The sequence below is a fragment of the Otolemur garnettii genome, unplaced genomic scaffold (genome assembly GCF_000181295.1).
Source record: "Otolemur garnettii isolate 467f Iridium unplaced genomic scaffold, OtoGar3 scaffold00005, whole genome shotgun sequence".
Lineage (NCBI taxonomy): Eukaryota > Metazoa > Chordata > Mammalia > Primates > Galagidae > Otolemur > Otolemur garnettii.
In genome coordinates, this window is record NW_003852400.1 from 17,968,793 (window position 1) to 17,982,173 (window position 13,381).

Here is a 13,381-nt window from a genome sequence, read left to right on the forward strand (position 1 = left end):
TAAATTCTATCAGAACAGGTAACTCTGTCTTCTTCATCAGCGTTCTCAGAGTTTCAGCCAAGGCATATAGCAGGGACTTGATAAATATTTTTGTAGTGAATGAATTGCCAGAGGAGCATCTGGGCAAACCAGTACTTGAAATTGCACATTTGGGGAACTACCCCTCTAAAGTTATTCCATTGTATAATAATTCCAAAGAAAAAATTATGTTAACACCTCTAGGCCACTAGAGATCCGTTTAATAAATTATTGCTATGCTTCAGTGGAATCAATTACTACTTCAGGGAATGGAAGAGATTTATCAGAGAGCATCATGACCTGGAAAAGTCTTGCAAAATCATCTTTATTATCTGGAATCCTAACTGAAAAACAATGGTAAAAATTATAGTTACCAAGGAATGACCTGAAAGGAGTCAGACTTCACATCAACACCAACAATCTTCTGGAACACATTTAGGGACACTGGATTTTCCATTAAGGATATTTGCTTATTTTAATAGATCAAGTATGAAAAACAGATATTCTGACTGGAAACTGCAAATTGTTGACTCATTGATTCCCTTTTAGGATAAGGGATTCCACATAATACTTTATTTTCTGAATAGTCGGAGCCCATGTTAAGACAACTTTTAAAATTTTTTTAAAAGACAGTTTACCTACATGTTTTATACAAAAATGTACGGTTTTGGAACATAAAATAAAGCATTTTTACCTGCTAAGATTCATGAATTTCCTCCATAAGTTCTCCAAAACAAGTCCTAGAGGGGGAAAAAAATGCCCTGCTAATGTCTTTAAGAGTTGTGTTGAAGCAAAATCAAAATTGATACGAAATGTAACGTCTTTTTTCCAGGTAACAGGATGGAAAGTATTTTACCAGTTATCAATGCCGCCACACCCTGACACCACTAAACGCTTAGCTTATTACTAAATTGTAAACCTTCATAATACTTGGCGATAGGGGAGAGGTTATATTTCAAGTCAAACAAAGGATGTATTTCCAAAACAGCATTCGCAAAGGTTAATCTGCGCATGGCCTACAGAGGGGAAAGGGCAGTGCCCCAAAGATCGATCCAAGACCCCCTCTTGGTTTCTTCCTAGTTAATAAACCACTGGGAGAGATAATTTTTAAACTTAATTTGCTGAAATGGGAATTACTAACGTATGAAAAAAAAATTCCCAAATTTGAGAATTTTGGTAAATTGACTTTATACTGGAGAATAAAGAGCTCTTGCTTCTTTAACTAACATCTTCTACTAAAAAAAAAAAAAAAAAAGATACTTGACTATTTGGTAATCTACAGGGAGAAAATTGACAGAATCCCAGGGCCAAAGTTGCCCTTCAACTCAGAGATTCCCCGAAACACCGCGGCCCAGGAGCTAAGTGGCTTTCCGGGGAACACGGGTATCCTGGCTCCTGGCCTAACCTGCATTTCCCCAAACCCAAAGCTCGCGCGGCACCAGCTAGATTGAAGGTCAAAGTCAACAGATTAACCTGTGCAGTTCACGGGCTGTGAGGGTCCTCCTATCCCTGAGAGTTTTTAAAATGTGGTTTATGAAAGGGCATTTCTAAGTATTTTATTCTAAGGACAACGTCCAGCGAAAAGACGGTTTGGGTGGGTAAAGAAGAGAAAAAGAATACACACAGATGGGGGAAAGCGCTGTTTATTGGAGGCTTGCCGAAAACTAAGTGGGGAAGTGGGGACGGGTGCGCGCGGCGTCGTAGTGGGGGAAACGAGTGATAAAGCAGTATCTAGAGCTGAAAGGCAACCACACCTCACGGAAGAAATGGAGTAGAGAAGTGGGCTTGACGATTCCACAGCTGCTTCAGAGGGGATCGCCGGGGGACCACGGGGAAGCCCCGCAGGGGGGCGCACGCCAAGGTCTGACACTTCGCGGCTCCAGCACAGGGAGGCGCAGAGCTGCGGAGCCGAGTGGCCGGGTCCCCCGGTGCACTCACCGCTTTCTCCCGCTCGGGGCTCTTCGTCCTCCCCGGGTCTCCCCACCTCCGACCCCCACGCTCTCCCCGGCTCCACTCGGCGCCGGCACCCCGGGCCCTGCGCGCTCCGCGCGGCGCGTCACTGCGCGGCCGGCCTCCGCGCGCCTCCCTCCTCCCTCCTCTCCCGCTCTGCGCGATCCGGCCGGGGGAGGCGGGGAAGCCGCCGGAGCGCGACCGCCACGGCAGCCACCCTGCCGCCGCCAGTCGGAGGTGCAGTCCGTAGGCCCCGGAGCCCAGGCGGGCCCTTGGGGAGTCGGCGCCGCTCCGAGGAGCTGTGAGGCTCGCCCATGCCGGGACCTGAGGGCGCGGTAGGCGCAGAGGTGAGCGGATCCGGGAACCGCGCTAGAGGAGGGGGCGGAGGCGGCGGAGTTGAGGGTCGAGATGCGGTGGGCGCTGCGCTCTGCGTCCGATCTCGCCGGATTCCGCGCCCTCTGCGGGCGTCCGCCCCGAGCCCACCGGGACCCTGATGTGGCACCTTGAGGTGGGGAACGGTGCAGAAGGGTGTCCGTTCCTCTGATTCCTCCCCCTACCTCTCTCGGGCTTCCCTGAGCAATGGGAAGTCCTGAGGTTGGGCACAGGAGAAAGCAGGCCAGGCGAGACGTCGTCCCAGGTAGGACGCGCCCCACAGGCAAAGGACAGGCAGGTTACTTGTACCCTCCCTGGCAGTCTACCTGCCACTTTGGATTGCCACAAAGCATTTCCTTGGAGATCATGCTGTGCCGCTTTGAGATTGTTTCTAGTAGTCATTTTGCTTATTACCCAGTAAAGTGATCGTGGTGTGTTTAGGCCATTTTGTGCTGGGAAGTAATTGGCCTCTTCTTTGAGTGTCCTAAATTATCTTTAAGCCCGGTGTTCAGCCTCAGCCAAAACTTGTTGAAAAATATGCCCTAAAAATCTTGCTTTGAAAATAGAGCAGAGAGATAAAGAGAATTTTTGTTGGGAGGTTTCCATTTATTATCTTCCCCACCCCGTGGAGAAGGATTGGTGTCAGTTTTTACTCCTCAGGCAGTAGTTTTTTAGATGGAATAACTTATTCCAGGCCGTGGTTAATTATTGTTCTTCACTACGGGAAAAATAGAATTCAGACTCCTCCTTCCACCCACCTATCTCCACCCCCATCCCAGGACTTAGATTCTAGTCCTGTTAACAGACCCACTGTTTGGAACCTTTTCCATCCTCTCTTTTTTTCCCTTTATTATTTCTTCATGTGTATTAATCTGTGTATTTTTTCTTTCTTTAATGCGTGTGCTTTCCCTTTCTGTATTTATATACATATATATATGTATTTTTTACTTTTTACTTTGCATCTCTCTGTTGCTTCTAAGCTTAGAGGTTATTTAAAGAAAAAAAGACCCATCCTACATATTTTGCAGGATATTTAGAAACATAAGAGGAACAATATATGATGCCACTGGGATGGCTACAGTTTCTGTCTCTTACAGTCTGTCAGGCTTAATAAATAAATGAAATAATTTTGATAATAATGATAAATTGAGCTGGTTGTGCAGGAAGGAACTGAAAAGCTTTATCCAAGCCACTTTTTATTCTACTAGTGTCATGGAAAGTGTACTTATGGTGAATGAGCATAATTGTATTTTAATAGTGGAAAAAATAGAAAGGATACATCTAAGGTTGGAAAGAGTAGCACCACACTTGTGATGAAGGACAAAATCAGGACATAAGGAGATGTATTTATTCCCTGCTTGGCCAGTAACCATGACATTGAGGTAACCAAGACGTAACCATGACATTCATACATCACTTACCCCCCCTTGGGGTCTACAGGTTTTGATCAGCAAAAAGAAGTATCTGACCTAAAGAACTATTACATCTCTTTTGGTCCTGATTTTTTTATGTATTCCACAGGAGAGAATATTTCCTGCAGCTTTAGTTACACTGCCAATGTGGAGGCAGTGGTGGACAAGACAGACATGGTTCTGCTCTCACACAGCTTATTGTCCAGTGGGGAAGATAGTAAACAGTAAAGAAGCTGTTATATAAAATAAGTAAAAGGAAATTTAACAAAGAGTGAAAGGAAAAGAAAAAAAAAGAAAACTGGAGTGAATCAGTCTACCAAAGAGACAGAATAGCATATGCAAAGTTCCCACGGTGGGAAAGTGATTGATCTTTTCTTCTTCTAGAAAAGGATGCTCTGGCTGGAAAAGATCCAGGGTGGGGTTAGAATGGTAAGCAGAAGCTACTTCATTTAGGGCCTTTTAGGTCATGGTCAGAAAGGTGGCCATAGTTCCAAGTACAACAAGAAACCATTGATTTTAAGGAGGGCAGGGACATTTTGTGAAAATTTACATTTCAAGACTGTCTTAGCTGCTATGTGGAGAATAATTTGGAGAGGCCAAAGGATAAAGTAAGACTGACCCATTAGTAAATGTCCGTAGAATTTTGGCAAGAGATGATAGACACCTGGACTAGGCTGGTGTCAGTGGGGAGGGATTTAAGATATATTTTGGTTAATAGAAGTTGGTGTATAATTTTATGTCAAGGTTGAGGGGAAGCAAGGACTCAAGAATGACTTCCAGATTTCTGACTTGAGCAGCTGCTGGGTAATGGTGCTAGTTACTAAAATGAGGAAATTTTAGGGGGAATGAGAACAGGTCTGGGTGGAGAAAGTTCCATTTTGAACCTAGCTTGACATGTCACTGAGAGAGGTCATAACCATAGCCCATTGGGAGACCAAAAGGGATGGTCTTCAGAACAGAAGTGAATAGATTGACCTTTAATAGATGAAGTTGATGATCGTGAATTTAAGATGAAACTAATGAGCTCAATTGCTAATTTTTCTTTAGCAACCTTCACCAACTTGGATACAGACAAAGAGAAAATGAAAAGCTGAGTTCTTCTAGGACTAGAGTTTTACCAAGTAGATATGATGGAGGGTAAGAGAATCAAGGATTTTTTCATGGTAGTGACTATTAATATTCATTATGAAATCTAGTCTGGGTTGAAGAGAAACCAGAGCAAGTTGATGGAGAGTTGGAGGACATTAAACAGTTGGATAGGTAAGGATAAACAGATTAGACTTCTTTTGCTATCTAGAGTTATTGGTGTAAATATTTAAACTAAGGAGACAGTGCCTGGAGATACCAGAAAGTGAGTGACTGAGATGGAGCAGAAGCAACAATTCATTGCCTTTGATGAATGAGTCAAGGAAACAAGAGGCTCTCAGGTTGAATGGTTCATCTTCTTGAATGATGAAGTCCTAGAGAAAGGTGACACTGTTAGGGTAGAGAGGACAACTGTGTAATGTACTGGGGCCAGGGTGTGCAGTCATTAAGGAGTAAGCTAGGAGCTGATGAGGACCAGGAGAGGTCCATGGTATCATGAGGTGCCATGAGCCTCAAAGGAGCTAGCAAAGAAGAAATGTTCAGATGTGGGCTTACAAAGTCAAGAATATATGTACCCACTTCATGGAGGCCCTGGAGGATTACATGACCTCTCCAAATGAGCAAGTGTGAATGTTGGAGTCCCTGGAGACAGCCCATTCATTCAGAGTTACTGTCATCCAGTAATTAATATTCTAGATATTTTTGTGTGAAACAAATTAGGTTCTATTTTTTCAAAATAAGCATAACACAATAGCTGCCATTAATCTATAGGAATGTCCAGAAAATGCTTCTAACTAAAAAGCATTGGAAGGCCTTGTAGCTAAGTGTAATCAAATTCTTTACCATGGGGTGATACCTGTGGCTCGGTGAGTAGGGTGCCAGCCCCATATACCAAGGGTGGCGGGTTCAAACCTGGCCCTGGCCAAACTGCAACAAAAAGTAGCTGGGCGTTGTGGCGTGTGCCTGTAGTCCCAGCAACTTGGGAGGTTGAGGCAGGAGAATCACCTAAGCCTAGGAGTTGGAGGCTGCTGTGAGCTGTGACTCCACAGCACTCTACCAAGGGCAATAAAGTGAGACTCTGTTTCTAAAAAAAAAAAAAAAAAAAATTTCTTTACCATGGTAATACACTCCCAAGTATTAAATGCATACATCAAGTCAAATGCCCAATCAAGAAAACAGTGACCTGGCTCGGTGCCTATGGCTCAAGTGGCCAAGGTGCCAGCGACATACACCTAAGGTAATGGGTTCAAATCCAGCCCTGGCCCAACAAACAACAATGATGGCTGCAGACAAAAAATAGCCGGGCATTGTGGCCGATGCCTGTGGTCCCAGCTACTTGGGAGGCTGAGGCAGGAGACTCACTTGAGCCCAGGAGTTGGAAGTTGCTGTGAGCTGTGATGCCTTAGAAGTTGCTGTGAGCTGTGATGCCACAGCAGTCTACCCAGGGGGACAGCTTGAGGCTCTGTCTCAAAAAAAAAGAAAACAGTGACCTTGAAATATCAAGGAACGCTTATGCTACTTAAATTAAAACTTTGAGATTGAGCTCTCAAAGTTGAAATGTTAAATACAAAGTAGTGATATTACCATTATCATGTAGACTTAGAAACTAAAGAATTTCAGTGTTAGAAAGGACCACAATAGTCAAATTCAAACTCTTTGTTTTCCATTTAATGAAGGAGTTTGAGACAGAGAATCAAGATGATTTCAGAAGCCTAGTCCTGCCCTTTTGCCTTGGATACCACAAAAACAAAACTTTCTGTAAATGACATAGTTTTACCAATTATTTAATCTGGATTACCAGTGAATAACATCAAATGAAAAGGTAGAGAGACTGCAACTTTGTTAGTCAAAGTGTGGCCTGTGGACCATTTCCAGGCATCACCTTGAGAAATGCAGATGTCTTGTCTCACCCCAGACCCTGGGAATCTGAATGTGCTTTTTAACAAGATCCCCAGGTGATCGTGTTTGCATGAAAGTTTGGCAAATACCATTCTAGCAAGTCAGTGTACTTGCAACTTCTAGTCTCCCTGGGTCAGCAGGACCTATGATGCCTGGAGAACTGAGGAAGGGAGCCCCTTGTGGGACAGAAGCGGCTACCATCATCAGAACATTCTGAATTTTGAATATTGTGAAACAACAGGAACAAAGTGTGCTGTGCAGTGGGATGACACATTTTAAGGAATGGATTGCCCTTCCCAGAAAGTGAAGGGAGGAAATTGCAAAATAGTGTGTGGGCCTTGGGATAATGCTGTTGCCTGGGTGGGAAAAGGGAAAGGACTCATGCATATTCTTCAGCCTCCTGTATTCAAGGGTAGTTGTTATTCTTTCACTAGTGCAATTTTTCATTATTACAAACAACAGTGTAAAAATGGACATAAATGAGGATCAAAAAAACGTATCTACTATCTGCAAATACCAAAATAAGTAGAGTATTAGATTGAATCCTGAATCTTTTAGTAGAGTTATCCTCAATTTTGGCTGCATACTGAAATACGTAATAATCTTTTTAAAAAATGCTGATACCCAGACTGAACCCCAGACCAATTAAATAAAAACTGGATGGGGGCAGACAGTGACCAGGGTCACTGTGTTTTAAGCTCCCGAGGTCGTTACTGTGCAGCTGGAGTTGAGAACTGCTACTACAGTAGGTCATTTGCAGCTTTGTGGGAAGAGGCAGCTCTGAGATTCAGTTCTTCTCCAAGTGACAAAGCAAGGGGACCCTCCATCAATAACATAACACAGAGCCAAGCAGAGCCAGCAAAACTCAGGTCACTCTCACTGGCTAGTGGGATTTTCAGGACATTGAAGGAAGTAGGATTTTTTTTTCTTTTCTTGAGGCAAGATCTTTGCTGTGTAGCTCAGGTGTAATCATAGCTCAGTGCAGCTTCAAACTCCTGGGCTCAAAGGATCCTCCCACTTCAGTTTCCTGAGTAGCTGAAACTATAGGTGCACGCCCCCATGCTCATATTATTTTTAATTTTTTTTTTTTTTTTAGTAGAGACAAGTTCTCACTATGCTGCCCAGGCTGGTCTCAAGCTCCTGGCCTCAAGCAATCCTCCTGCCTCAAGCCTTCCAAAGTGCTGAAATTACAGGCATGAGCTACTGCACTTGGCTGAAGTGGAATTTTTTTTTTAACTTCTAAAAGTATATCATGGACTGGGGCTCAAAGGAGTAGGGCACCAGCTCCATATGCCAGAGGTGGCGGGTTCAGACCCAGCCCTGGCCAAAACAAAACATTAAAACAACATATATATATATAGAGAGAGAGAGAGATTTAGAGGGTACAAGGATTTTTTTGATACATGGGATGAATTATATAGTGGTAAAGTCAGGGGTTTTAGTGTGCCTATCACCAAAATAGTGTACGTTTTACCCAATAAGTAATTGTAATTTTTGATCCTTCACCTCCCTCCCAACATCCCCCCTTCTGAGTCTCCAAAGTTCATTGTACCGCTTTGCATGAGCATGTATACCCATTGTTTAGCTGCCACTTGGGAGTATGTGTAGTGTTTGTTTTTCCATTCCTAAGGTACTTCACTTAGAATTATGGCTTCTAGTTCCATCCAAGTTACTGTGTAAGACATTATTTTATTCTTTTTGTGGCTGAGTAGTATTCCATGATGGGTGTGTGTGTGTACATTTTCTTTATCCACTCATCAGTTGATGGGCACTCAGGTTGGTTCCATATCTTTACATTTGTGAATTGTGCTGAGATAAACATATATGTCTTATTGGTAAAATAATTTCTTTTGGGTAGATACCCAGTAGTAGGATTGCTAGATCAAATAGTAGGTCTACATTTAGTTCCATGGGGAATCTCCATACTTTTTTCCATAGAGATTGTACTATTTATATTACCACCAACAGTGTATAAGCATTTCCTTTTCACTGTGTCCATACCGAGTGTACGGTGGCATCATCATAGCTCACTGCACCCTCAAACCCCTGGGCTCAAGCAACTTCCTACATCCCAAGTAGCTGGGACTACAGGCAGCATCACAGTGCCCTGCTCAAACTCCTGAGCTCAAGTGATGCTCCTACCTTGGCTCCTAGCTAGGATTATAGGCATGAGCCACGATGCCCAGCCATTTTTTGACTTTTTAATAATGGCCATTCTATTCGGGGTAGGATGATATCTCATTGTGGTTTTAATTTGCATTTCCCTGATGGTTAGTGATGTTGAGCATTTTTCATAGGTTTGTTGGCCATTTGTGTATCTTCTTTTCAAAATTGCTCATGTTGTTCACCCTCCTTTCAGTGGGGTTATTTGGTTTTTTTCTTGCTGATTTGTTTGAATTCCTTATAGATTCTGGATATGAATCCTTTGTTTGAATGTATAGTTTGAAACTATTTTCTCCCATTTTGTAGGTTGTCTCTATCTATTTGCTCCGTAAATTTCTTTTGCTGTACGGAAGCTTTGTAGTTTAATCAAGTCTCATTTATTAATTTTTCTTTTTGTTGTGTTTGCTTTTGGGGTCTTAGCCATAAATTCTTTGCCTAGACCATTTTCCAGAAGAGTTTTTCCTAAGTTTTCCTCTAGAATGTTTATAGCGTCAGGTGTTACATTTAAGTCTTCAATCTGTCTCGAGTTGATTTTTGTGTGTGGTGAGAAATAGGGATCCAGTTTTGGTCTTCCACATGAGGTGCTCCAATTTTCCCAGCATCATTTATGGAACAGTGCATCTTTCCCTCAGTGTATGCTTTTGTCTGCTTTGTCAAAGATCAGTTGGTTGGAGGGACATAGTTTTATTTCTGGCTTCTGCTCCATTGACCTACACATCTACTTTTATACCAGTACCATTCTATTTTGCTTGCTACAGCCTTATAGTATAATTTGAAGTTGGTATAATGTGATGCCTCTAGATTTGTTCTTTTTGTTTAGGATTGCTTTGGCTATTTGAACTCTTTTTTTATTTCACATGAAATTTAGGATTGTTTTTTCTAATTGTGAAAAATGACATTGGTATTTTGATAGGAATTGCATTCAATCTTGTATATAACTTTGAGCAATACAGACTTTTTTTTTTTTTTTTTGAGACGGAGCCTCAAGCTATTCCCCTGGGTAGAGTGCCATGGCATCACGCTCACAGCAACCTCCAACGCCTGGGCTCAAGCGAGTCTCCTGCCTCCGCCTCCCAAATAGCTGGGACTACAGGCGCCCGCCACAACGCCTGGCCATTTTTTGGTTGCAGCCATCATTGTTGTTTGGCGGGCCCGGTCTGGGGATTTGAACCCACCACCTTAGGTGTATGTGGCTGGCGCCTTAGCCGCTTGAGCCACAGGTGCCAAGCCCAGACATTTTTAAGAATATTGATTTTTATGAGCATGGGATGTTTTTTCATTTGTTTATGTCATCAACAATTTCTTCAGCATTTTGTAGTTCTTCTTGTAGAGATCTTTCACCTCCTTGGTTAAGTACATTCCTAGGGTATTTTATTTTTGTTTTTTGTTTTTTTACAGCTTTTGTAAATGATACCAATATTTTGCTTTGATTTTAGAGTATAGAAATACTACTGATTTGTGTACATAAATTTTGTAACCTGAGACTTTGCTGAATTTATTTTTCAATTCTAGGAGTCTTTCAGAGAAGTCTGTAGGGTTTTCTAGATATAAGATCATATCATAAGCAAACAGGGATAACTTGGCCTCCTCTTTTCTAATTTGGATGCCCTTTCTTTCTCTTGCCTCATTGCTCTGGCTAGGACTTCCAAAGTAGTTTTTTTTTTTTTTTTAGGAGTTACCCTTGGCCATTTTTCTTAAAATTTCAGTATTAACAGTTACTCTTGATGAAATGTTGTGAACTTGGATTATGATGATGGTTGCATGATTCTGTAAATTTACTAAAGTCATTAATTTGCATATTTAGAATGGGTGAATTTTATGATATGGAAATTATACCTAAGTAAAGTTTGGTTTTTTTTTTCCAAGTTGCTGTGTATGCTTCAACATTCACAGTTCATCATGTTAATTAGGTAGTCAGGAAGCCGGTGTCTGTTTTGTGTTACTGGCTCATCAGCATCCAGCCCAGTGCCTGGTAAACAGGGCTGTGTAAGATGTTAGACAAATGAGTAGGTGGGGAAGGATGGGAGGATGAATATCATTACAGCCTTTGGTGGTGGACTAATTCCTAAACTGATGTCAATCATCAGAGATCCCTAAGGTGGATAACACTCAGTGGGCCTTGGTGCCATTGTAATCACTCATGTGTAACCTATTATCTGGTAAGGCACTGACATTAGGGAAGTGGATTTGCATAGAGGCTGAAGTGCCAGGTCTATCATAGAAGACTGTTTATTTACAAGTAAATTACTATAACACAGAAAATTTTCTAATAAACTTAGCTATTCTTATGTCAACAGGGTTATCAGATGGGGAAATTAATTCAGCCATGTTATGACATACTATGCCCAGCATCATCTCAGCTATACCTTCTGGTCGTATTAACTTACGGTGTTATGAAAGCCGAGGTATGCACAGGGCACATGGTTCTCCTGAGACAGCACGCTACATGTGTGAAGTAGGCAGGGGGCTGGGCACGGCATTCTTCTCTGCCCCATATACAGAAGAAAAATGAATGAGGAAATATTAGAGGAAATGTTTTTAACTTTGTGAAGAGTATCCTAAATTAATTGCTTGCTTGCTTGTGTGCTTTTTTTTTTTTTTTTGAGACAGAGTCTCACACTGTCACCCTGAGTAGAGTGCCATGGCCACCTCATAGCCCACAGCAACCTCAAACTCCTGGGCTCAAGCCATCCTCTTACCTCAACCTCCCAAGTAGCTAGTACTACAGGCTCTTGCTAGTACTAAGGCCCAGCTAGTTTTTCTGTTTTTGGTAGAGATGAACTCCCTTCTTGCTCAAGCTGGTCTTGAACTCCTGAGCTCAAGCAATCCACCCCCCTTGGCCTCCCAGCACGCTAGGATTACAGGTGTGACCTTCGTTGCCCAGCCAGTATCCTAAATTTCATCAAGTGAAGTTCTTGGAAAAAACAATTATTTAGACTGATTTGAGGAAATTGTGTGTGAATTAGAGACTGTTTTGTAAATGCAATTTTATTAGTCCTATAATCCTTAAAGAATGACTAGAACAAACACCATGTGATATTTTCTTCTCTGAGTTTCTAGACTAACTATGCTTTGATCATATAGATTATAGTTGCATCATTCCTTGCCAGTGGAAATGTACACTGTAAAGGTTTTTAGTATTCTTTTTTGTGAATAGGTAAACCACCTTCAGGTGTCAACATTATTCACTTCTTACAACTGTTTTTCAGAGATATCACAAGTGTTAACTTCAGCTCAGCTGTTAACCAAATGATCCAAAGTAAGAGATTAACAAATTATAAATTGATGAAGTGTATAATTGATGAGACACTGATGCCAGTGTCTCAGCAGGAGATTGTCACTCATAGCTTCAGGAGATGGATTGCTCTCACTTAGGTGTAGGTATGGGTGAGTCCAATAGGATACTGACACACTTCTTGGTGCTTTTTTCTTTCCCCCGCTCCAGAAACAGTATATACCTTCTTGGTGGTGTCCACAGAGTATCCAGAAAACAATATGGGTTGCAATCCAAAGTTCTTTAAGAATTACACACCAATCAATTATGTTTTGTTTGATAGTGTTAATAAATTTAGATCTTTGTTGGTTTGGATCCAAAAATGGGAATGATTTCAACCATATTTTTTCATTTTATAGTTAGAATTCCTAAGCATTACAGTTTTGGATTTATCCAAAACTACCCTAAAGTGAGATTCCTATGTTGCCTATTTAAAGTTAGTATTGTTTTTAGAAAGCGTAGGTATAGATGACATTTGGAGATGCTGAACAGTGTTGAGTTATGATTCCCCACATAATGTTTGGACTGCAGTTTCAGAACAAGCATAGGTTGGAAGACTTGGATTTGAATCCTGGCTGTGTCATTATAAACTACTCTGTGTTAGGCGAATCACTAAAGTTCTCTGATGTTATTTGCTCATCTTTCAGATTCACCCCACAGCCATTTGAGAATTAAACAAGATAATATTATATATGAAAATATTCTGTGAACTATGAAATGGCACACAGGGGTATGGTATTATATGCCCTTAGCAATAAGCAAATAATTCCTCTTTCAGATCTTTTTTTTTTTCCCTCTCTTTCTCATGAATGCTTTTATATTCCTTAGAACTATAATGAAAAGAGTCTCATTTATTAGGCCAACTTCTATTTATAGCCACAGCCACACTACTAAAGGGTTCAGTTAGAACTTGCCATTATAAATATCATGTTAATAAAACCCAAACTTGTTAGACCAGAGTTACCTATTAATGTGTGTAAAATGCTTGATTTAATGAGAACCCATAGGTCACGGTATTAGGTCCTAATGTACTTTTACCTGTTCACATTGTGATCTACAGAAGGGGATTGATTGAACCTGCTTTGTAAAACAAGCAGGTAACTGATAGTGTTTTGTTTTTAGTTCAAAAAAGTCTTAATTCATTAGATTTAAAGATTTTGCGATCTGGCTCGGCGCCTATGGCTCAACCGGCTAAGGCGCCAGCCAC

General features: G+C 41.6%; 1 protein-coding gene across 1 annotated transcript in view; it reads left to right on the plus strand.

Moving 5' to 3' along the window:
* The first annotated feature begins 2,133 nt into the window (after positions 1-2,133).
* STEAP2 (STEAP2 metalloreductase) overlaps positions 2,134-13,381 on the plus strand; it is a 26,956-nt gene continuing 15,708 nt past the window's right edge. The window contains exon 1 of the mRNA XM_023507740.1: positions 2,134-2,315. Within this exon, the coding sequence (XP_023363508.1) occupies positions 2,283-2,315 (33 nt within the window). The 5' untranslated portion in view covers positions 2,134-2,282. The remainder of the gene's footprint in view (positions 2,316-13,381) is intronic.